Source organism: Rousettus aegyptiacus, unplaced genomic scaffold (genome assembly GCF_014176215.1).
Source record: "Rousettus aegyptiacus isolate mRouAeg1 unplaced genomic scaffold, mRouAeg1.p scaffold_m13_p_3, whole genome shotgun sequence".
In the NCBI taxonomy this organism is placed as follows: Eukaryota; Metazoa; Chordata; class Mammalia; order Chiroptera; family Pteropodidae; genus Rousettus; species Rousettus aegyptiacus.
In genome coordinates this window covers 14,558,477-14,584,421 of record NW_023416306.1, presented here as the reverse complement: position 1 = coordinate 14,584,421, position 25,945 = coordinate 14,558,477, and the positions used below count along the sequence as shown (strand labels likewise).

The following is a 25,945-nucleotide window of genomic DNA, read 5'->3' as shown; positions in this document are numbered from 1 at the left end:
TCTGAAGTTTTATGACCTCATCTTTGACACAGATTGTCCTTTTTCAAAGGACCTCAACCCTCTTCTACAACATAACATTTTACAGCACATTTAAACCAAATATAGCAAAGCTCCCAAACAGATATAAAATGGTTTCCCTGCAACTCATAAATGCTGTCACAGTTCCACCTCTCGGTTCTGCATTTTCCCTTGTCCCCAATCCTATTGGGTCCTTTTATTTATTTATTTTTTTTAAGTCAACTTAGTCTGGAAATTCTTTGTCCAAAAGATTCATACTTGCCTCTGAGAATTCTCTGCAAATACCTATCAAAGAGAGGATGCCAGAATGCCTCTCTCTTTGCTAAGCAAACTCTCTCACACACTGACTACTGAAAATAGAAGCTTGGCACTCCATCTGGGTCCAAATCCCAATTATGATAGTAAATATATGACCTTGGAAATGTCAATCGACTACTTTAAAACATCACTTATTTTATGGAAACTGGAAGCAATAATAACTATTTAGAAGTATTGTTATGAAGACCAAGTGAGTTATAAAAGTCTCGGCATGATGCTTCATATAAAATAAGTGCATAATAAATTATAGATACTGTTATTATTATTCCAGCATTCACGCACCTTTTGATATGTCATCAAAACTCAATGATGATTCTCGTAACTATAAGCTCTATCTGGCCATTGTCTAACACTTCCATCTGTTATATGTAGATAATGAACCTGCATAGACTGGATCAATCTAATGGGATAAATGGGCTTGTTTAATTAACATTCATTTCATGGATTATAGGTAGATACACCTTGGTTTGTTATTGTTTAAATGGCTTTTGCTGGAAATAATTTTGAAAAGTTTGGTTTCATATCTTGCATGCCTGAATAATAAGGGATAGGGTTCATTCATTGACAATTAGTTTACGTGAGTTTTGTTGAGTTCAGGTTTTAGTAAAGTTCAGGACCAAGGAATGGTGAGGTAGAAGCATTATGGATTCTGAGGATCAGCGTGACTCACTTTATGGAGAACTGATTTCCCCATTTGAGGCCCACTAGAGTTAACAGTATAGTTGGACATAAACCAATCCTGAAGAGGTAAAAGACAGAGCTTGCTTTAACTGAGTTCAAGAAAGACTAGTGATACCCAGCTCAAGAGGGAAGGTAACTCTCAGGCCAGAACTGGCTGTACCAGGTAAGTCTTTAGCAAAAATACACTTAGCCTAAATGACATTGCCAGAACCCAAAGAGCTATCCACGGTGCTGAGACCAGAACACTGCACTCAACCCACTGACCAAGCCTTGAGATTTCAGCAACTGAAACTTGTTCCTCGTTTATTTATTTCATTAGTTCGTTCATTCATTCATTCACAGATGCAAGCATGCGTGCATGCATGCATTCAAGAAAAAACACACTGATGCAGGAACTGTTTCAATCCCTGAGATACTGCAACAAACAAAATGAGCAAAAGCCAAGTTTTTATAAAATTTATGTTCTCATACACAAATCTCCCCTCCCTGGTCCGACATTAGTTGGCTCTCTCCTGCTTATTTAACTGAACATCTCATCTATGCACTACCTTACTTAATCCCTACACATCTGCTTATATTACCTAGATATCCTATATGTTACAATCTCCTTCAAGGCAGGAATGTTTTCTCTTTCTGTGAATTCTTGAACCTTATAACTTCATAAAGTTATTATGCCCCTTAAACTTTAATAATACAGGGCTCAGCAAATTAGAAACAATCTATGAATATTAGAAATATTTAGCATGATATAAGACATATGTATTACAAAATTACACAATGTTTTTCATTTCCTTCCGACTGCATATGGAAAGTGGCTGCTGAAGAAATGAAAATAAACTGAATTTGAAGGTGAACATGACTGAAGTTCATATCAATTTGAAAAGAAAATTCAATCTGCTTTAAATGCCATTTACAAATTGTTTCAATCATACTTATGCTCCAAGTTATTACTGCTTAAAAGGTCACAGAAACACAAATTTTGAGCTGGAAAATATCTTGGAAATTATTCAGGGCTGTAATTTGTATCTTGCCACTAATTTGCTGAGTGACACTGGGCAACTTACTTAGCCATGGTGGCCCTCAGTCGCCTCATTAAATCAGACTACATGATCTCTCGGACCTTTCTTGCATTAAAAGTATGTGTCCACTAAATTCTTTGTCGAAGAGAAGGAATATGTGCCACACTCAAGGTCGAATGGCCAGTCTGGCCAAGCTGACACTAAGATTGAGAGTCTGCGACTTTTTTTAATTGCACAAGTTTAAAAGTCACACAAGGACTAAACGAAAAGCCAGCAGATGTGAAGGTTACTGTAAATTTTGCTATTAGGTAGTCAGGTCCTAGAGGGCAGGGACTGTATCTAATTTTCCTCTTGCATAATCTAACACAGCTGTGCAATGCCGGATTAAAGGTGTCTCATACAAAATTAAATTATTTGAAATATTTATTGAATTAATTAAGTGAAGACACACATGACTAAATAACTGATTATAAAAATGACATTAGACACTATGTTTTGAATGTCTGCTATATATTAGGCACAAGTACATTTAAATATTTTTTATTTCATTCCCACAACTCTGCATAATAGGAATTACCTCATAATTTATACATAAAAAAATGAGCCTCAAATACATTAAATGACTTGTCTAAAGCCTTATAACCAGTAGAAAGGGAAGCAACAATTTGGACTTGGTTTTGTCTTACTCCAAAGAATATTCCAATTCTATTCTGTTTCACTAAATGCTGGAATGAAGAAATAAACAGGTGAATAGATTAGTGACTAAACGAATTAGTGTTCTGCTGTTACTTGTGCAGTTTAAGTCATATTGTTAAAGATTTTGTATTCAGAATTTAGCATGACACCACACAGGTAGAGAACTTTAATATTGATGTTTCATAGTAAGATTTACTCATAAAGACATTCTTAAGAGACAAAGCCTATCATTTGAACTGTCTCGTGCCACGTTTTAAGGACTACAGCAAATAGTCCTTGAATATTCACTTTCTGTCTTCAGAGAGATTAAGAGTAATGGTAGTCTGTTCTGGAAAGGAGCATAATGACACTCCCTGTCAACATTCTCAAGCCTTCATTAAGCCTTCACTAAGGCACTTCTTTGCCTTGGTCCTTAATTGGTTTGTTCTCATCCCATCCACTTTTATTATAGTAAGTGTTTAATGACTGGCTTCTCCAAGAAAATAAGCCATGGTTTGTAACATGTACTAATGTTGTTATTATAAATACCCTCGTCACAGCCTATTTCCAAGCTATCTACATGACATAACTGAACAAAGCATTCAGAAAAGATGATAGCAACAACTATCATGAGTCCATACAAGCCAGCTCTAGCACACCATAAATTCAGTCTCATAAGCACAATTCCATTGTGCTTGGTACTAATTGTTAAAGTCCTTGGAGAAACACACAGGAGCTGGGCCAGAAAAATCTGGCCAGGTTCATCCATGTATCATGACAATTATGTATTCTTCAACAGTGGTATTTCCCCCACTTTCCTCCTTCTTCCCACTCAGTTGTGAGGAATGATCCTTCTTATTGACACTTTCAATAAAGCTTTAAGACATGATGAGCAATCCCTGGACTCCATGACTTCCTTCAGCCTTATACCCCCTGCCCACAGAGGCTTATTTAGGGGAAGCTAAGCCATCTGATGGATCTAAGGCTTTGATATGTGCAGGGCTTGGGGATTTAGTTTTTCTATGATTTCTCACATATGCTAATTCCTGATGGAAAGCAAAAGAGGGGGAGGCTCAGCTCACTGTTCCCTTGGACTTGAATGCTCCCCTAAATGATCAGACAGATGTGAAGGACAGTTTCCCTGTTTCAGTGGCCTACAGAGTTTTACTAAGTCCCTTGGTGATTCTCACGATCTTCACATTCTCATCTTTCTCTGAGTCCTCTTCATTTTATCTTCCCAACTTCAATCCTTGCCACTCCCCTAGTTCTCTTCCTCAACTCGTGTGCAGCACATTCTCTAGGTAACAGCACAACTAGGCTGCTCTTTGTTTCTGAGATCATTTCAAACTTCCTTCCTCTTCCTTTCAATCATGAAGTTCTTTCTGCTAAAACACCCTTCCTACTCATACTCCCTACTGATTATATAAGGCTCAGCAAAATTTCATCTTCTTCATGATGTATCTCCTGAAATCTCCATCTAGAATACATATCTCCCTGTTCTCCAGGCATGAGGTACTTTATTAGCACCTGTTCTTGATTTATATCCTATTGTGCCTTTTATAATAGCTGTATATGAGCATATTCATTTTATCCCTGTGAAAATGTGAAATCTATGAAGGTAAGAACATCGTTCAATTTGTCTGTGATTTCCCATAGCACTTAACACACAGACTTATGAGTTGTAGAATTAAGAAAATCTTGTTTGAATCGAATCTAATGAATTGAAGTAAATTTTGTAAAGTGTGTCTTAGTCAAGCCCCATAAAAATATACACAGGGATCTTATGTTTCCATTTCCACTCCTTACCTGTAGATAGTCCATACATTTGTGCCCCACATGACTTGTAAGAGTAAGGTGCTATGCTGAGCATGGGGTGGGAAATATACAGGGATAAATTACATACAGTCCCTGGCTTTAAGGAGGCTACATTTTAGCAGTTTAGACAAGTTTCCAAACAATAATTCAAGTTTTAATAAGATTTTTAGTCAAAAGAGAACTCTGATGATACTGTAGAAGAAGTCATCCATTCTACCGAGAAGAGATGAGAGATAATTAAGTGAACAGAATTTGGAAGGTAGGCGATTAAAGGGTGGACATTTCAGGCAGAGGGAGGAGATTGAATGTCAGTCAGAAGATATGGCTTTGCATGGGATGTCTGGGGAACCATGTGACTATGGGAAAAGTGAAGAATGCAGAGGAATACTCTTGGTGATGTGGCTGAAGGGAAGGGTGAGACCAGAGCATCTAGAGGTCAGATGACTGTCTACTGAACTGTTCTTGGTGATCCAATATCTCTAGAGCTGGAGAATATTTAATCTGAGTATACAGATAAGTGGATATTGAAGAAGAAACTAAATAAAGGTGTGTAAAATTATTTCAAAGAGCATCGGGAGGGAAAGTTCCTTCCATCCTCCTTCCATTATTTTCTTTGAATTCATTATATGTCAGCATTATGATAAGTTTTAAATATACAGAGATGAGCAAGTCACATGTTTTAAACCCCTCCTTCCCCAGTCCCAAACAAAGCTTAAAGTCTGGTGATAGCTCCAGACAAGTGAAGGACAATGACTTTACACAGGAATAATAACTATGACATATGGGAGCATGCAGGCAATGAGAGCAGAGAGGGGGACCCTTATTCTGGTGAGTGGTGGGGAGACAGGAATGCCTCTAGCAGGAAGGATGTTTGGGCTGAATAAAATGGAAATAAAAAGAAGTCTCTAATTTCCAAGTAAAAGGAGGGAGGAGACATTTCAAGCGGGAAGAAACAGCCTATGAAATGGATGTAAGTGTGGGAGAGCATGGTGTCTTCAGGGATCTGTAAGCACTGGTATACCAGAAGCCCAGGATACATGGCAAATAGATGCAGAAGATGAGGTGATGGAGTGACCATGGTTTTATCAGCATAACTAAATTAACATGGTAGCTCGGCTTCTTATTTTTTTGTGTAGAACATGAGAGGATTATATGGGAAGAAGAGTATTTAGAGCATTGCTACACCAAAGGTGGTCCTTAGGCCAGATGCATCCACAACAGCTGGCAGCTAGTCAGACATTCAGAATCTTAGATTCCACTCTAGACCTACTGAGGCTTGAGAAGCATTGGTTAAGCATAGGCTCCTGATTTTGAATCCTGGCTCTGCCATCCATTGGTAGTATGGCTTTAGTTCTTTCATCTTTCTTCTCTGGACAACAATATCATCAGCAATTAAGTTGAGAAGGCCATCCCAGTGGATTCAAGTGACATTTCCAGCTAGAAGGTGTGTGTGTGTGTGTGTGTGTGTGTGTGTGCGCGCGCGCGCGTGTGTGTGTGTAATTCTAAGGGATACTGGTAGAAGAGCTGATCGTTTCCAAACTGGTTAACACATCCTACTCCCTGGATGACTCATTATTTGGAACTATGCCCTCAAGCCCGTGGCTTAAGGAAAAGGTCATTAGAAACCACAAATATGCACCCGAAGGAAGATTAGCTGGGAAATGAGATCAGATACTCTGAACTCACCACTCTGCCTAGCTGGAACTTCATGGAGGGAGGCACCGATAATCCTGCCTCCTTTCTAAGGAAAAGAAGAAAAAAGAAAAAAGGAGAATCTACAGGACTAGATCCAGAGGGACATAATTACACAAAGGTTTACCTGGCTGTTGGGTGAGAATAATGAGAGAGAGAGAGAGAGAGAGAGAGAGAGAGAGAGAGAGAGAGAGAGAGAGAGATGGGTTCAAAGGAGTACTGCTTAGGGTGATAGTGCCTAAAAGCCTTAAAGCCCAAATGTCTTAATTAAAAGAACGAAAATTCAGCCGTCTGGTAAAATGGCACACTACAGTTGCATTGCATTTTCTAAATAGGTTCCCCAATAGGCCTGTGTATAGGCTACAAAAATGCGTCTGAATAGGCTCCCGACTAAAGGAAAAGAGAATGGTGGTTAGGGAGCCAAATCCTGGCCTGGCTCTGCAGAAACACAAGGGTTAGTCTGGAGAAGCTCTCTCCTTACCTTCGAGCTGGTGTCCATAGAGAAGTGGAAGAGAACTTGGATAGAGGGACCACCAGGCCACTGGGCCCTCGGCTCTGCACAGAGGCTTCCCCATGGCATCCGTGCCATGAGTTTTTAAGGAAGATTGCCAGACTCTTGTTCATGGCAAGAGGAATGAGCTTCTGAAGAAAATATACCAATGCAAATTGCAGGAAGGAACACAGGACCGGGAGAAAGGAGAATTACAGTTCTGATACCGGCTTCATTTCTAAATTGTTTTGTGATCTTGGCAAGTCTCTTCTTCTCTCTAACCCTTGTTTCCCTACTTGTAGACTTTTAAAACTGTCGCTTATTGAGCAACAACTATGAATAAGGCATTGTCCATTGACTAAGCATTTACTATACATAAAAGAGTGTCTCATGGGTATAAATATCATCTTCATGTCGTTGACTCACAAATTTCTATCTCCAGCTAAGAACTCTTCTTTTCATTCAACTTTTGGATCCCAAAGCCCATTTAAAACTCTACTTGATGTTTATTAGTCATCTTGAACTCATATTTGATCTCCCGCATCTTGACTTTGACCCTCCTACACCTAACCCCCTGACTCACTCAGTAAATTGTAAATCCATTTGTCCCACTGTTCAAACAGAATAATTTGGAATTGTCTTTGACTTTTCAATATCTCTCACCTCTCATATCCAATAACTAATTCTGTCAAATCTATACTCTAAATATATCCGAAATTGAATCATTTCTCACCATCTTATCATCTCACACCTATATGGTCCAAGATACTGCCAACTCTTGCCTAGATTAGAATAACACTGCCCTTGAATCCCCCCTAAGTCAACTGGCTCCATGGTGGCCTGAGCAATCCAGTTGAAATGTAGGTCATATCATGTTGCAAATATGCACAGAATCCTCTAATAACTTCTCATCTCGGAATGAAATCCAGTGCTTATAACCCTATAAAGGGCCCTAAAATCTCTGACCCCACAGCCTTCCTTTTTTCGGTTTTGTCTCCTGCCCCCCTCCTCTCTCCCTCTCCACCTGCCATGCTGGTCTCAAGCTAGTGCTGAACCAATGGCACGTTCCTGTGCTCCTGCCACAGAGCACTGCTCCCCCTTGCTGGTCCCCCTGCCTAGAATATTCTTCCCCCAGATAGTGGCATGGCTTCCTCCACCCCCTTCTTAAACGTCACCGTCTCAGAGAAGCCATGCCTGACCACTCTCTGTGTAATAAACTCTACTCTCACTCCCAGCATAGCAGTCCATACACTTTACGTACTCCCTCCCGCATTTATCAGCCCGACAGAGTATATATTTACCTGTTTGTCTACTACAACGTTGTCCAACAGAACTTTCTACAATGATGGAAATGGCTAATGTCTAAGCTGTGTAACAGGGAGCCGCTGGCCACTTGTAGCTACGGAAAACCTGAAATATGGCTAATATGACTATGGAGATGAAAGTTTGCTTTTATTAATTTTAATTTAGTTAAATTTAAATAGCCACACGTGGCTAACAGTTACCATGTTCAACAGTGCAGATTTAATGACTCCCAGAAATATAAACTTAATTAGGGCAGAGATTTTTGCCTATTTTGTTCACTGCTGTGTCCCCTATGCTTAGAAAAGTACCTGGGTACCCAATAAATACCTGTCGAGTGGATTAACATGTAAATACACAAGGAGCTTTCTATGCATCATCTCATGTAATCCTAACAACAGACATGTGGGATAGATCCTATTTTTATTCTCTGGTACTCAGAGAGAGGAAGTGTCCTGCTAAAGAATGCCCAGAGAGTTTGCACCCTGTGACCAGTATCTCCCCACTTAAGGTGAAAAAGTTCTGGGATCTAGTGTACAGCACAGTAATACAATTAACAACAGTATCACATACTTGAAAGGTACTAAGAGAGTCGATCTTAAATGTTGTCATCACAAAAAAGGTGGTATGTGAGGCGATGGAAATGTTAGTGAACGGTATTGTGGTAGTCACTTCATACTATATACGTGCTAAATCATCACTTTGTACACCTTAAACTTGCATAATGTTATATGTCAATTATATCTCAATAAAGCTGGAAAAAATGATTAAAAAAAAAAACACCCAGCTACTAAGAGGCAACAGGATCTGAGCTCAGGAATGTCTGAGGCCATTCCGACATTTTGCTTTGCTTGAGTTGGACTAGATGCTCTCTGTGGCCCTTCCTAACCCTGAGAGTCTATGATTTTATGAGAATTTTCTCCCTTGCCAGGCAATGGTAACACATAGTTTAAGCATCAGTTGGACTGATGAACCTTTACATAATGCCCCTTGTCAATTGCTCAACAGCCATGATTCTTCAGGCAGAAGGAGTGGATACCATCTTTAAAACTTTATCTTCCCTCCCTCGATCCCCATCCCTGTCCCACTGCTCACCGGTTTCTGGGTCACAGAGCTGCTCACAGGCATCTGTCGTCCTCTGTCCACAGAGGTCCCTCACCCATGGGGAGGTGGCATTGATCTGGTAATACAGTGACAGCTTGGCCGGGTTCAACCAGTCTGAGATGTCCAGGTAGCTCCCTTCACTCACCACAAAGCTGCTCCCTGTGGACAAACAGAGAGAAAGACAGCTACTTTCTCCTCGATTTTAGGGTACAAAAGTCTCGCTGCTGGTGCTACAGGTCAGGAACACAGACAGGTGCATACAAATAATCCCTCATTCCAAGGTCCCTTGTTCTCACCTGTCTATACACATTTACAGAGTATTTACAATGTGTCAGTCATGGTGTCAGCAGCCAATAGAGACAGATACAAATTAGACAAAAGAAACAGTTCAGCCTAATGATTAAGAGTCAGGCCCTTAGAACCGACGGACTTGGGTTCAAATCCTGAATCCACCCTTGCCAGCCACTGACATTGGGTGAGTCACTCAGTGCCTGTGGGTCTTCATTTGTAAATGGGAACTTTAATGGAACCTACCTAGTAGGGTTACTGTGAGAATGAAATAAATTTACCATAAAGTGCAGAACCAGTATCTGGCCTGTCCTAGTAAAGAATGATTCAATATTAAATTTTTAAAAAAAGAAAGCTGATATCCTTGTCACTTAGACATCTCCTCTGGAACATGGGCCACTGATACCCACAGGAGCCAGGTGGGTGAGTTAATGGGAGAGACTGGCTGAGTGCAAGGGAAATCGGTTGGCGTCCTGCCCTCCTGGCTTAGCTTGTTTTGTTTGTTTATTTGTTTTGTTTTGTTTTAATTCCAAAAGAAAGAGAGAGAGAGAGAGATTATGAGAGTTAAAGAAATCTCTAGCACCTCTAAGGAAAAAAAAAAAAAGCAGTACCTATACAATGGAAAATGCCTTAATGCTGGGAAACAATTACGGAGTTTGGGGTGAACTGGGCACCTCAGGTTCTGTCAAAAGGAAGCAACTGCACCATAGCTATAGCCAGTTCTTGCCAAATAAGTCTAAAGGCCAGTGGTGCCAGATCCTCAGATTTTCTTTAGGAGAGCCTGAAAATTCATATTTTTATTGTAATCAACCAATTTTTAAATAATGGCTTAAATTTTTTCTTGAAAGCTTGCATAAACCAATCAAAAGGCCCTAGCTTTGCAATTTACATTCAAAAATGCTCCTCTGTAACATACATACACGTATATATGTATGCATATATACATATATGTATGCGTGTACATATATGCACACATATGGATTACATACATATATGCACACACATAGATTCTTGGGGGGGTGGTGGTAAATGGTGGTATATACATAGCAATATAGCAAAGGTAGAATTTTACAGGGAAAGAAAGGTTTCAACAGGGCCAGGATCAATAAAGTTGGACATGAAGAGCTGTTCTAGATTCATGGCAGATCTGGGGACCTCAGCAAAAGGAGATCTTAAATTGTTTCATAATTAACATGAGTCAGCTTCTCTCCCTGCATTTTCTTCTCTCTACCTCACTATCCACCAACAAAATCTTTCCATGTATGCATTGCAAACCTCCAAAGGGAAGGACTCAGTTAATAGGCATCGTTTCGGTTTGACAGCAACCTCTGTGTCTGGTCACATCAGGCCCTGCTAGCTGACCCGTGGTTGGGCGCCTCTGAGCTCTAGTGCCCAGCTGGGGTGCACTGGGCAATGGCCAGAGAGGTGGGATCACATTGGACCTTACCTGGCTGCCCTGAGGACCTAAGATTCCCTGAAGAGCGTGAGGGCATGGCAGGCACTGTTATTTCCTTTATCTTGCACACATGTTATGATTTGATTTATATCATCCTTTGGAATAAATTCCTAAGTGAAAGCACAGTGGACAATGTGGTGAGGATAAAAGAGGAGTCCATGTGAAAAGATGAAAGAGTAGATAGCATCAGGCTCAGAGTAAGAAATTGACCGCATTTGAAGTTGGCCTCAGAATATTTGGCAGCTAAACAAAAAAAAAGAATAAGTCTGCTGGATTCCATATTTCAAATTTCTGGCAAGGGAAGATATGCAAATCTTTCTGTAAAACCATATTTTCCCCTCTGGAACTAAGCCCAAGCAGAAACATGTCACATGGGTCCTTGTGTAAGGCATTGAACATCAGTATCGACTACAGATTTGTCTTTTAAAAAGCACAGTCATGCTGTTTAAATGGATAATTTTTGTATTTATTCTCACTGAAGACTGAGGGATGGATATTGAATTGTGTCCCAGGGATGAGTCTGGCTAATCCCACTACTTCAAGAAAGCCTCACAGTGCAGCAATACAGAGAACAGAGTCAGCAAGACATGTATTCAGATCATGACTCTTCTACTTAGTAGCTCTGTAAACTTGGGAAAGAAAACAAATCCTCAGTTATCGCATACAAAAAGTGAATATTCAAACTCCCTCTTCATAGGGTTAATATGAAGATAAAATGAAACGATGCGTTTGTCTTAAGTCAGATTCCCCAGAAATCAGACTTAAAGGCAGACACTGGCATGCAGGAGGTTTTGGGGTGTGCTCTCATAAAGGGATGAGCAAAGTGGGATTGGACAGAGAGAGAAGTCGAACTGCTATGCTGTTGCTGTAAAGCCCTCAGCTCCTCTCCTAGGGATCTCTGAGCTGGGATGGCGCTTCAGCATTATTCCAAATCAAGACAAGGGTGTCAGGCCATTGCACCTCAACTCAGTCAGTCATAGCCTGTGGGCTATCCATGGGGAAGAGACGAACTTGGGTGAAGTCGTCCCTTCTGAAGGAGGACATTTCTCCAAAAAAGACTTGGAGTGACTGGTCAATCACCAACATCCCTGGCAGCTGGGGAAATGAGTCCCTACATTGTAACAAGAGATCTGGACACAGAAAAATCTCCATATAATATTCATCACAACAGGTGAAGCTCCTGGCACATTGTGAAGTCTTAATTCACTGGAGCTATCTTAACGACTACTTGGATTTCTTAAAAACTTGGAAGCTCTGAATTCAATACCAGTGAACAGATCTCTCTCAAATATGAGAAATGTGAGTCTCTTAGGAAGGGGCTAAATTCTTTAAAAAGATACTGTACCAAAGGATATAGTTGCTTTCATGGCAGAAGAGAATTACTATCTTTTGAACATCTTCTCTGTTCCAGTGGGATAAATGTGCTATACATCCTGCTTACTAATTCTTACAAGAGCCTTGCAGGAGAGGCACTTCTTCATTTATCAGAAGACAATATGAGAGTTAGAAATTGATTTAGCCAAATTTATATAACTAGTAAATGGCCAGAGTGGAAACTGAACCCAGATTTTTCAGCATCCAAGCTGGGACCTGCCCATTTATTCTAAGCTGTTTTGAGAATCAAGAGCGTTGGTTGGGTTCTGAGACCTTCTGTGATCCTCCCTCTCCTCCTCTCCTAGTCTGTGCATCCCTGTTCAGCGCATATCCTGTAGTGTTGGAGAGATTTTGCTTCTGTGATAGACTGTGATTTCCTACCGGGAAGAGGTCATGACTTATTCATGAGTCCTTATCAATCAAGCCCTCAGTAAAATGTCTGGCACATACTATGAGTTTAGTGAATGTCTGTGGAGAGAATTAATGAAATCAAAGTCCCATGCTTGACTAGACGGAAGTTCAACTCACTTTATCATGGGATTCTGAAGTGGGAATGCCTCCACATTGATCCCAAAGTTTAATTCGTTTCACCCTGTGAGAGCCAGAATACAAAATTAGCCCTTCAGAGTCTCTCTGATTCCAAACTAAAACTCGAACTTCACTGTCACATCTCCTGAGCTCTCGTTCACACCACGGGCTGATGATGTAGATGATTAAAGTGGAGATGCCGGAGGGACTCAGTGTGAGGAGGCAAGGGTATGAGGTGCAGAGATGTCGTGTCAGATAGTGAAGGATATAACTTTGCAAAATGTAATCACCGAGACGCGATCCATGTGTTCATTCAACCAACATGTGTTATTAAGCCTTTCATTGCATAAGGAATAGGCACAGACAATGAGGAAAAGACTGAAGCCTTCGAGAAAATTATGGACCAACAAGAAGGATAGAACGTGTCCACAGACGGCTGTGAAACAACTAGAGTGTGTCACGAACTGCCTGAAAGGGATGGGTTCGTCTTTGGATATAAGGAACAGGAAAAAGGGCGCCAAAGACGAATCGTTGTAAAATTGGTCTTTAAACAATAGATCTTGAAGGCTATGAGAGAGAACAACAAAATAGGCAAAAGTTGAGGTGGCATTTGCTCCTCCAGGCCCACTTTCACACCTGGCTCGTCCTCCTCTTAATCTCTCCAGTACTTACAAAGTATTCCACTTAACTACTAGATATCTATAGCCATGTTAGAGAGTCATTCATTCATCCATTCACTCATTTGTATGTTTGTTAATTTAACAAATAAAGCACCTACTATGTGCCATGCCACGGCCCAGGCTACTGATGAGTAAAACACAGTGTCTATTCACTGAGAACGTAAAGTTTGGGAAGGAAATACAGACGCCAACTCTAAGACAAAACATGGGTGCTTTTTATTCCTCTTTTCTTATTCCCCTGTCCAAACTAACATTTCTTAAAGGTAAAGACCTTGCCTTATTTAACTCTGCATTCTCCACACTGCTTAGGATATAGTGGAAGTTAAGAAGATATTGAGGTGTGTGTGCGCGCGCGCACGCACGCGCATGTGCGTGTGTGCAGAGAAAGAAAGCTAGCTTAATAAGGTCAAAGAGTGGCAGGCAAGCAACTCTTGCTAAATTCTAACATTACTTGGAGAATACACAGAAAAAAAAATAAAAATTCATTATTCTGTGTTTCTCATTTTTCTTTAGTTTTCCAATGGACCCCTGTTTTATTTTCTTGGCTTTAGATCCAAAGTACCCTCTTTTTTCTGTACTCTGTTCTTTGCGCTCAAATCGATTTCCCATGAGAGTAAGGACTCTGAAAAGAACCTTTGCCAAAATCTCAACTTCAAAATGTCATGTTTCCTTATTTTTAAATATATATATATATTTTTTTTTCTCCCACTGGCTTGTGGGAATATACATCATCTAATTAGCCAAATGGATTTTCAGTTCAGCCCAATCATTCCCTTATCTAGCATCTAAAGCTTGGCGTTGCTCAGGGGACTGCACGGGCACGGAGGTCCTCATTAACTCTGATCCTCAATTACATTGATTATAAGCCTGCTTCTGTAATTGTACAGCATAGATCAGAGGTGAGCTGGGGAGCTCAGGCCGCTCCATAATGTCCTCTAAAAAGCCAGAGACACATCAGCCCCCAAAGACACAGAAAGCTATAGAGAACTAAAAATACCACAGAAGGAGGTATCACCAGACAAAATTTCCCAGAGAGCCAGACAGCAGCTGCAAATCCCTTTCATTACATCTTCAATCAGGAGACAGACCTCTGAGAATCATGGATAGGAGGTTCCAAAAAGAAGGCTCTGATACAGGGGTGAATGGGGAGCAGAGGAATGACAGATCTCATGGCTGAAAGATGGTCTTCACAAATAAAGCTTGTGGAATTTTTGTGGCCAAAAGTATTTGCTTCCCTCTTTTTCTTCCCTCTTTCTTTGTGTGCAAAACAATTAAAGATTTCCCTTCTTCCTATGACATCTTGTATCCCCAGATCCCAACTCTCAGGGTCTTAAACCCAGAAGAAACATCTTTCTAGGACATAGAATAAAAAACAAACTGTGATGAAGCAGAAATAAGGAGTCTATCTACCTTCCGCCCAGTAGACCCGTGAAGAGAATGTACCCACTCCCACCTCTCTCCCCAGTCCACAGAGCCCCAAGTCAGGCTCACATACATTCTACCACCTGGAATTGACCAAAAGCTATTTAAGGAGTAAGCAACCAAACCCTGCAAACGTAAGGTTAAAAACAACAGTTTGGGGAGATGTGAGTGGGCAGAGACAACCTGGAGAGCTGGGAGCTCTCAGTCTCTGAGAGCAACTACTCTCTAGGGTGAGGTGGAGTGAGTTCTCTTACTCCTCTCTATACCTTCACCTCCTTATTATCTCTTTCCAGCTCTCTTCCCTTCTGCCATATTCTTTCCCTTCTCCTTGGATCGACATCAACCTCTTTCTCTGTACTGTCTCTACCTGTTACGGGCTGACTTGTGTCTACCCCAAAATTTATATGTTAAAGTCTTAAACCCCAGTACCTCAGAATGCGACTGCATTTGGAGATAGGGTCTTTAATAATATAAATAAAGTTAAATGAAGTCATTAGGGTGGGCCCTAACCCAATATGACTGGTGTGCTAATAAGAAAAGGAAATCAGGACACAGACGCACACAGAGGAAAGACAATGAGAAGACAAGGGTAGAGATGGCTGTCTACATGTCAAAGAGAGAGGTCCTCAGAAGACACCAGCCCTGCCAACCCCTTGATTTTGAACTTCGATTCTCTGCACCTGCGAGGAAATAAATTTACTGTTTAAGCCACAGAGCCTGTGGCAGTCCTAACAAACTAACATACTACTACCTCTTCCTGATTTGACAGGTATCGCTTAGTTCTGCTACTTCCTCCATTTATTAACCTTTAAGTTGTGTCATGGATCCCTATGGATCACTTGACAGAATAAAGTTTCTGAATGTACACACCAAAGAAACCTACAAGTGAAATACGGTTCTATGCATGGAGCCCTTGCAGGTTCATGGAGTCCAGGATAAAAAAACCCTAGTCTGAGCTAAGTTATTTTCATCCCTTCCACAGATGCCCAGTCTGCTGCCTGACCTGGTTCTAAACATGTCCAACGGTACTGGATGGGCAGAGGGAATGCAGCAAGATTATAATGAATATGCAGTCCTGCCCAAGTGTGGGAATGAGATGCAAATGACAAAGAAGAAAACTAAGCGAACAATGAAAAGTTCCAGTGACTATTTTACAGGGGGTCACCTTCTTTCTTTTTGTTTATTACATGGAAATGCTATTTTTTAAAGTTCTGAGGAATGGATCAGAATTTTATATATTTCATAATAAAGAGTGTTAGAAAACTCTGAGTTCCTCTAGTCTAGAGTTTCTCAACTAAATTTTCTTTTTTCATTATCATCCACTAAGGAGCCTTTTTAGACTATTTCCCCTTAATCATCTGCCAACCATGAAATTTGAATATCGCAGATATATTGCACATCTGTTCGTGTACTGTGCTTTTGCCGTACATAAAAAGAGTATGATTTTGTGTGTGGCCTCCCCTGACAAGAATCAATTTCCATGTGTTTGGAAGGATTATTGTCCTCATTGAGAATGGATGCTGTAGTTGGACATAAAATGAGGGTTAAGGAAGGAGAAGGATGTGTCCAAGATCCCACTGGAATTAGTGAAATATCAAAACTAGAACCTAGACTGTATGCCTCCCAACCTCGTAGCACTATGAGGGAGGCTGAGGATCAGAGGATCAGAGAGGTGAACTGACTCCCCCAAGGCAACAGACCTGGGAAGTGTTGGGGGGCTAGACCAGAATCCAAGAGCTGCAACTTCTAGCTCAGAGTCTGTCCCCGGATTCCAGGCTGACAATCAAGAAGAGATGCCGCGGAAGTTTGTGAACTGCCATGAGGCCAGAGCTCCCTCACTGGGAATGTGAAATAATACCCTTGGAAGAACAGGGAGGAACTCGTTACTAAATACCCACGAAAAAGGCATGGAGATGGACAGGCCGCTGGTGTTCGGAGTGTTCCATGCTAGAAACCTAGCGATATCCAAACAAAGCTGCATCAAAGCCTCACTTTCTCTCCCCAAAAGGAGGTTTCCCCGAAGAGCCAGACCCACATTTGCTCCAGGCAATTGTTGTGTTTCTACCGTTTTCTGTCTTCCCTACCTCGAATTGTGATCAAAGTCTGGCTAAAACAGATTGCCTCAGAATTCCACGTGCCTTTATGTATCCCTGGTCTTGCTTCAAAGTAGAGTTAGGGGTATTTGAGTCTGGACAAAAGAGGTTTGAAGAGTTGAAATTTTAAAACAAAATTATTTTTCTCTGTAGAGATATAACAATGAGGTGCGAAGGTAGGCAGCAGGAGGAAAGAACAAAGTCATGAGATGCTTCTCGTTTTCCTTTATTTAAATTTTTAAAGAAGAATCGTGGTTAAAGATTAAAGGCATCTATTTACTTTTAAGAATTTATTGTTTCTTTCTTTTTTTTTTTTTTTAAAAAAAACTTTCTTCATTACTTCATTGGGAACTTATGCATCAAACCCAATCTCAATGTTGGATTTCTTTTTGATCAAAGATCAGTGCTTCTTGAATGAACATGATGGACAGCTGCTCCCAAAACTCAAAGGTCTTTTAGCTCTGACTTACTAATGTTGAAAAACATCCCTGTCAGCTCCACAGTAAGACATGGGCTTAGATAGGAGGCAAATGGCTGGATTCTTGAGTTAAACAGACACGGATCAAATCCTAGCCCAGGTGTGAGATCTTGGAACAGATCACTTAATCTTAGTAATTCTCCTCTATTTTTTTTTCTGTACAATGGGAATATTCCATAGAGATTCAATGACCACTAAATAAAATGTGTTTAAATTGCCTAAGGACAGGACCATGCTGGCTAAGGCCTCTGGGTTCCAGGAGACACTATTCCAGGGGACCAAATTTACATAGCAAATAATGCATGCTATGTATAATTGTATGTCTAGCCATATATACTATATATGTATATACACACACATACACATGTATAAGTATTATCGTGTATTTCATATAAGTATATACATTTGTATAATTGTATGTGTCTATGTATATCTGCATACATATCTATCTATATCTATCTATACATATATAGATATATACACACATATATACACATACATGTAAGCACAGATAATTCCATGAATAATTGTAACCTATGTGGATGGTGCATCCTGGAGTTGTGCAACATGGCAGTCCTGCTTGGGACACAGTTAGACAATAGCTTCATTAAAAAAACACCTTTCTCCTACCTACCTAGGTATGCTTGTTTCTGCCATGCTGATTCATGACTTGTCTCACATCTCCTCTGATTTTCACAATATCGTGGGGTGAGCTAGGTGGGGCAGGAAGGAGGGATTCGCCCTTAAAATGTGTTACAGGAGTGAGGCCCTACATGAATGTGCGGCACACATCAAGTTCAATAAATGTGTAATGAAAATACAGAACGTGCGGCTCAGACAGGTCTGGCTGACTGGGTTAACAAGCGAATGAATGCACCGTGTGACTTTCAAAACTCACCAGGTTAACTGTGTTCTCTGCCCTGTTTCTCTTTCTTAGCGTCTACCTTCTTCTACGAAAAACACTTATTTTTACCTTTTTCAAAAAATCTGCACAAACGTTGGGCTGTTTGGCAAAGACTCTCATAACTGGGAGTGCTAAGAATAACCATATTAGCAATTCCTCCCGGATCCGTTTCATTACTACAGTGTAGGTTCAATGCCAACTGACCAAATTAAGCCCAGGCACCTGCCTGATTTTGTTTCTCACTGTGTGTGTGTGTGTGCACGCGTGCGTGTGTGCGTGTGTGTGTGTGTGTGTGTGTGTGTGTGTGTTCCTTTCTCTCTAGATCCCTTGCCTTCTATTCTCTTCTTTTGTCTAGAAATGAATTTGATGGGAAAAACACAGACCTTGGAATTGGCAAACCGTCATTCAAAAGTGTCCTTACCACTTATCATTTGAATGACCTTGAGAAATGCTTAATATTTCTTTTTTCAGCTCCTGCCATCTAAAGGAGAACAAATAATACTTACCTTGCAGCATTTGCATGAATATTAATTGTGACTGTGTGTACTTGACTTATTGGATGTACTTATCAAAAAGGAGTTTTTCTATTATTGCTGGTATTAACCTAATTGATCCTAGAAATGACTCTGGAGGGCAGGTGTTACATTTATCGCCATTTTGAGGAAAAGGAAGCTCGAGGAGGTCAAAGGCATTATGTCTTAAATTGAAAAGCCAGGAGGTTGATGTTTCCTAATTAAAACTCAGTCTGCTTGTTCTGAGTCTAGAGCTCTGTCTGTAATACCAGCCTGCCTCCCATTCTTCTCTCTTCAGGGAAAACACATCCACACTACTAAGATGTGTGTGCGTGTGTGTGTGTGTGCCTGTGCTTGGCATCTGTCAATATCCATCTCTGGTTATTTCTCTAAGTACTGAGCTTCTCATGGTGGCTAAAACATAAATCAGACCATGTTGCGAGTATATGACACAGAGAGAGAGAAATGGCAGGAAGAAGGTGACGCAATAATGTAATTCAATACTTAATGTCTTCGAAGGCATGTAATACATCCTCATGACATTTCCAGAAGATATTTTCTGGAAACTGGACAATAATTCAAATTAATGCCAAGCCTAAATCTAATTGTTTTATGATGCTACCAAGGACTTTATGAGGCAAAGCTTCCAAAAATCAGAGGTTTCAACAGTCACGTTGATGGAACAGATTTCACTGCCTGGCACAGATCAGAACAGCTGCCTAAATATATAATATTGGTACCTGGAGCAAAATAATAAAGGAGATCTGCGGTTTAGCCATAGTGTGGCATTTGCAGCAATCGGATCTTCACCAGCCAAACCCTACCACAAATTCTGGGAAAGGTAAGAAGAGAAAGGATATGATTTTTATTTCAGGGCCAGAAATGAAGGTCTTGGGGCTCAAACATGATACAGGATGGCTGAGATCCATGTTTCCAGTATGACATGTGAAAGATGAATTTGTTCATTCTGTAGCCAGAGGGAGTTGGTGGGGTGTAGCTTACGGGTGCCAGGCTTTGGAGCCAGACAGGACTGCCTGGAACCCCAACCCTGCCACTGACTGGATGATGGACTTTTTGCCTATTGCCTGACTGTGCAATCCTGGGGGCCCCTCTTCTATAAAATAGGGACAACAAAACCTACCATATACTACCGTGAATAGAGGCACCTTGAAGTGTTTGATGAGAAAAGCAAGTTGCTCAAAAATATATAGAATCTTATCTCAGATTCAAAATAAACAAACAGCAATTCAGGGTGTGTTTGTGAGTAGTAGTAGCAAAAATTCTGGAAAGATTTATACTAAATCATCAAACCAACAGACTGAGACCAGAAACAGGAAAGAAAAGGGCATATTTAAAATTCCTTCATTCACTCCTGTATACTTTTATAATAAGGGTACTGATGCTGCTGCTATTACTATTATTATTACTAGTAGTATAAGTCCAACAACTTCAGAAGATGTGGGGAGAAATAAGGATATAATACATGCATAAAGTTATAGTATTGAGTCAGACACATAGTAGGTGACCAAAATGTCCCCCTTTTTTTTGTTTGTCCCTGGACACCAAGGAATATGTCCTCTCTCTCTTGGAATAGCAGAGATGGTAGAGGAAGGCAGCACTTGTTGACCTAGTGCTGCTCCTCCCCACAGTGTTGTCCTCCCCAGGCCAACGCCTTGCCTGCGCTCTGCTTGTCCCCGTATCCTGGAGCATCCTTCTCACCGTACCTATCCTCCCAGGCCCAGCCGGTGGCAAACTCGTCCTTCCCTGGTCTTTTTGCCTGGAAGTGGCCTGTCTTTCTTCTGCCTCAGGCCTGGCGTGTGCTCCTTTTCCCTTACATCAGTGCCACTACTAATGCACGTGAGTAAATATTCTGAATGGATGGATGGATGAAGTGACAAATGGTACTTTCGGCTACGTGAAGAACTCTGCCTTAGATGTTAGCAAATGGAAACAAAAGGAGAAAATCACGGAACTCTCTCCCCACACACACCAATCATGCTTCAAATATCACCAATGAGCCTTAGTAACAGGCAATTTTTATTGAGAATTTAATATACGTTTTTTATTCACTTGATCCTCACAGCAAGAGATATTAGAGGTTCTGGATTTAGACAGATCTTGTTCAGCAGCTGTGTGAGCTTGAGCAAAAGTGTTACTTTCTTTGGAACTCAGGTTCCTCAATGGAAAAAAAAAATGAGGAAAATAACAGTAGCTACCTCTAGGGCTATTGTCAGGAAGAAGTAAGCTAATAAATGTAAAATATTTTTCAGAATGGTTGGCATTCAATTATACTATACTCTGTGTACATGTTCCGTGAAGTTATTATCATTCCCACGTCATAGATGAAGACGTTGAGGGCAGTAAAGATGTGTCTTGCCCAATTACAAACCTGGGTCTAGAGTCTAGATGTTTGGACTCTGGGTATTGTACTCTGCCTACTGTCACTTTATCTCTCTGCAAGCCAGTGATTGTGTTTAGGTCTGAATGTATTTATCCATAGAACCAACAAATGTTCATTGAGCACTGTACATATGGCAGCCCTGGTTCTAAAAACTGGGTATTCAACAGTGAGCAAAAAAGACACAGCACTACAGCACTTGGCTGTAGAGAGTGCCCAGTGTTGGGTAGGAGATGAGCATTATTAAATAAGTAAATGCACCAACACTTATGAGTACAAATAAGGAGTGCTGCAGAGAGAGAAACAAGCTGCTGTGAGTACCCAACAGGGCGTGTGTGTGTGTGTGTGTGTGTGTGTGTGTGTGTGTGTGTGTGTTGGTGTGGAGAAGGGAGGGTGGTGGTATCAATGAAATGATGTTCCTTGCAAAGAAAGTAATAGATGTGAAGTGTCTGAGACAGAAAAGACATCGGGTTCTGTTTTCAGTTAAAACCAACAATGTAGCACATGATGCTAGCTGAACTGGTGGACACATAGGTCATTTAACATAAAGCTTTCCAACTTAATTGTCATTTCTGGGGTGCTGATTATCTGCAAGAGCACAGCTGAATACCCAGACCATGATTCTGTGAAGCCGAACTAGACCCAATGGTACAATTTCACAGTTTACACAACAGGAATGGGCATTAGCCAAGGGCTCATAAACGCCCAAATGTAAACTAACATAATTTCACTTTTCCACAGAACGAATCAATTTTCTATATGCTCTGTTGTTAAATTTATTTAGATGATGAGGCACTTTTGTATTTTTATATAGACAGAGTCTAGTACAGTGTTTAAGAGCAGACACATGGAGTCCAGAGCACAATATTCATGTTATGGCCCTGTCGCAAACTAACGAAGTGATAATGATCCAGTTAAATGGGCTTTGGTTTCTGAGCAATAAAACTGTGATTTTATTATTATCCTTATAATAATCTCATAGGAATGCGTGAGGGATGTACATAAATTAAATTTCTCTTGTTTTAAGTTACTCATTTAATGTAAATGAGGTAATATGTATATATAAAGTACTTAAAACAGTACCTGGCACATAGTAAGTGTTCAATAAGTGTTAGCTATTCTGAGACTCTATCTACCTACACATATTTGGGAATCCTATCATGAAATACAAGGGAATGTTGTCTTGTTCAACTACAGTTTGGCAAAAGTAAACACGATAACCAAGACTTCTGCTTAAACAATCTTCACTTCAGATGCAACACTGTAAACAAAAGCTCATTCTGTGACTAATTTCTGTTTTCTTAATTGCCTGCTCTAGCTCTGGACCTCAGCCAGGAGTCCGTCTTTAGCCACGCAGTGGGTACACACACATCAGATTGTGTACGCACACGAGTAAGAACACACAGCTCCTGTTGCTGCTGAGGGCTGCGACAAAATGACGTTCAAAGTGAATGACTTGAAACAACTGAAATTTAATTAAAAACAAAATTAAAAGTTGTTCCAAGTCCCATATTTTGGCCAGCAAGACTCAGGAAATTAGTAAATGCTGCTAATAGCTGGATCCCATTCACAAGCCTCTATGAAGAGACAGTCAGAGGAACGAAGATGCACGCTTTTCAGATGAAACAATTAAAGATCGCTTCTGAGAAACAATCATGAACAGTATCCTAGGGCAAAAACGAACATTATTTGCTGGTGTGTCTCTTTTTGACTTTCTCATTTCCATTATGGGAAAGTGCCCTGATATTCTCACGTAGTGTCTTCTATGGCAACCGAGGACAACGATTTTGAAAAACAGACTTAAACGAGTGGGAAGTGGGGGCAGACTCCGTTTAAGAAATAATTGTCGCTCACTGCCTGAAATTCCACCTTATCTTTGAAATTTGAAATACTCAGGCAAGGTAAAATTCTAATTCCCCCACCAATTATGAGCCTCAAATAACGAGTCAACAAGTATCATGTGGGAATTGGGGCATGTGTACTAGGATGATTAAAAGAGCTGGTTTCGGGGGTCTCGCCATGGATGGAATCGGAGTGGATAGTGGGATTGTATCTGAGATGGAGCAGAGAGGCAGGTCCGAGAGAGCGTGGTCAGTCTGTCCCAGGTTCTCAGGGCAGCATGGAGGTAGGCGGAGGGGAAGAAGCTAAAACTGTCTCGAGAACCAGCGAGATATAGGAAATGAACTCGGGGTGATAAGTGAGAGGTGGAGGGTGGAGAGAAGTCAGGGGAGAAGTGACCAGAGCTAGGACGCTGAAACTTCATGCGTGGGAACTGGCCGGAAGTGGGACGGCCCAGCTTAACGTCAACTTACACAGTTGGGGCAGACGGCAAATGCTCTCGGACAAAGGGACATGCGGCAGAGCCCGACTTCACCGAACATGGGTTTCCCTGCTGCTGGAACAGCAACCAGAAAGCTTATCCTACAGAAGACCTGGTTCCTGCAACCCCACCTCACCCAGCCCCCTCCCTCGCAACTGTGAAGAGACTGTTTCAGCTTCTCTGTCACTCGAGGGGCTTTGAATTTGCTGTTCCCTCCTCCCGGAGGACACTTTCCAATCGGGCACCTTGCATATCTCAGGTTAAATGCTACCTCCTCAGAGAGGTCTTCTCTGACCTCCAAGTCTGAACATGACGCCCCAACTCTCCTCTTTGTTAATTATTTTATACCATCTTAATTATTTTCACAGCAGCTCTCACTTATTTCATCGCCACAGCCTATTTCATTATTTTGCTAATTCGCTTTAGGTCTGTCTCCTGCTGAGAAGGAAAGCACTATCAGGCGAGGACTGTCACAATATATTTCTTAGGACAGTGCCGTTACTGCCTAAGGACACATAAGAAACACGAAATAAGTATTTGTTCAATGAGTAAGTTCGTTCCGCAAAGATTAAATAAGATATTGCAGGCAAAACACCTACTACACTTCCTGCCACCTCAGGAGCACATGCTGACTTTTAGCTTGATATTTTAATAATCATCTAACATTACATTAGTTTGGATTATAATAAATCTTGATCTGGGGAGGACAGAAGGATGAATGAAAAGGCAACCAGAGGGCTCAAATGCCACCTTGATGTTTTCACGCTGTGTTTGCAACAGCTGATACGCAATAAGTGTGTGCTTATTGTGTAGACATATCTTATTGCAGTGTGAGGATGGGGACGGGGTGGGACCGGGTGCTGCTGAGGGCTGACTCAGCAGCGTGATGAGGGAGAATAGAGAAGCTGAGACCAATTCTTTTTTGCACAAACCAGTTTCAACCGACCCTCACACAAATTCTTTGAGGTGAATGACATCTGTCCAAGCCTAATCTATATTTAATGCTCAACTTGACCCCTACTTTCTCCAAGAAATCCTTTGAGAAGATCTACCTTAATGAGAGTCATCTCCAGCTCCCATTCTGTTTCTGATGTAGCTTTGGGAACAATGCAGCCAATGACTCTGGGCTGGAGATTGGTAGTAAAGAGTCCCACTCATTTTCAGATCATGTGAACTGATTTTGGATTTCAAAATAAAATTTCAATAAAGATCATAAGCACAGTAATGATGTTAAAGGTCTCATATCAGTTTTTTGAGGGTTTTTTTTTTTTTTTTGGCCTTGAATGGAAAACAAGTAAATATACTGGGTTCTCATTTTGTTGGAGGCTCTGATGGGAGAAGACAGCGCCTGCCTGAAAGCACTAAATGATTCAGTCGGGGTTTAACTAAGCAGACAGGTACCACGGAGCATCGTCGGGCTGTGATGCCGAGGAAGCAGGGAGCTTTGGGAGCACAGAGCAGGGTCCCTTGCCTCTGCGAAGACAGAGCAGCCGTATCTAGGCTGACTGTTGAAACACCAGAAGACAGCAGCTGGGTGGAGTGGAGGGAAAAGAGGATTTACGTAAAAGGAAAAAAAAAATGTTTGTGAAGGAACAAAAAGAGAACCTGGCCTTGGGGAAACAGCCGTTTCATTTGGCTGGAGTGCAAATAAGATGGGGAATGGGCTAAGATGAGGCTGAAAATATTTTTCTCATCCTCACATTGTACAGTGTAGAACATTGCTAACCTGGCTACTTTGCAACGTCTACAGTGTACCCTTACCCCTGTGCCCACATTCTCCCTCTGGAGGTGCGGAAGCTGCCGTTTTTCATTGATCCCATATTTCAAATGTGACAACAGCTCTGATTGCCAGGCCTCGGGACCTCCCATCAGGCCCCTACTTCCATGACAGGCCCCATGCCCGGCACATTAATGCTGCATTGGAGTCTTTGCAGGAAATGGCCACTCCCGGAGTCTTCATGACCACAGGTCACAGTGGCACCTGTGTGGGGACCAGACTAATCACTTTCTCCATCCTCTGTCCTGGACCGAAAACTGCAGGGAGACATCATCTGAAACATTATTCGAAGGATTCAGACCTTCAGGAGAGCGGCCTTCAGAGATCTGGCAAGATCATTTTAAGAGATGAACACAGTGGCAGCCTTATCGCCAATTTTCATTTCGGCTGGATTTATAATGGTCCCAGTACTGTGTGTTGTTCTTCAGTGTTGCCTGTATTTTCCCCCTCTTTTTCTTCTAAAAAAGAAGCCACGAGGTGGGCATCTGATTCTTGATCTCACAGAAGAGAGCTGAAGCATGGACAGAATAGTAATACTAGGCAGTCCCTGAGTGTGCTTGCCACGGGCCAGGCTATTGCATCTGACAACAACTGAATCTTC

At 41.2% G+C, this 25,945-nt stretch overlaps 1 protein-coding gene across 11 annotated transcripts in view; it reads right to left on the bottom strand.

Moving 5' to 3' along the window:
* ASTN2 (astrotactin 2) overlaps window positions 1–25,945 on the bottom strand; it is a 900,155-nt gene that overhangs the window by 433,615 nt on the left and 440,595 nt on the right. For all 11 annotated transcript variants that reach the window (XM_036238510.1, XM_036238511.1, XM_036238512.1 and 8 more), the window contains one exon: window positions 9,106–9,273. In XM_036238510.1, coding sequence (XP_036094403.1) covers window positions 9,106–9,273 — 168 coding nt within the window. The remainder of the gene's footprint in view (window positions 1–9,105; window positions 9,274–25,945) is intronic.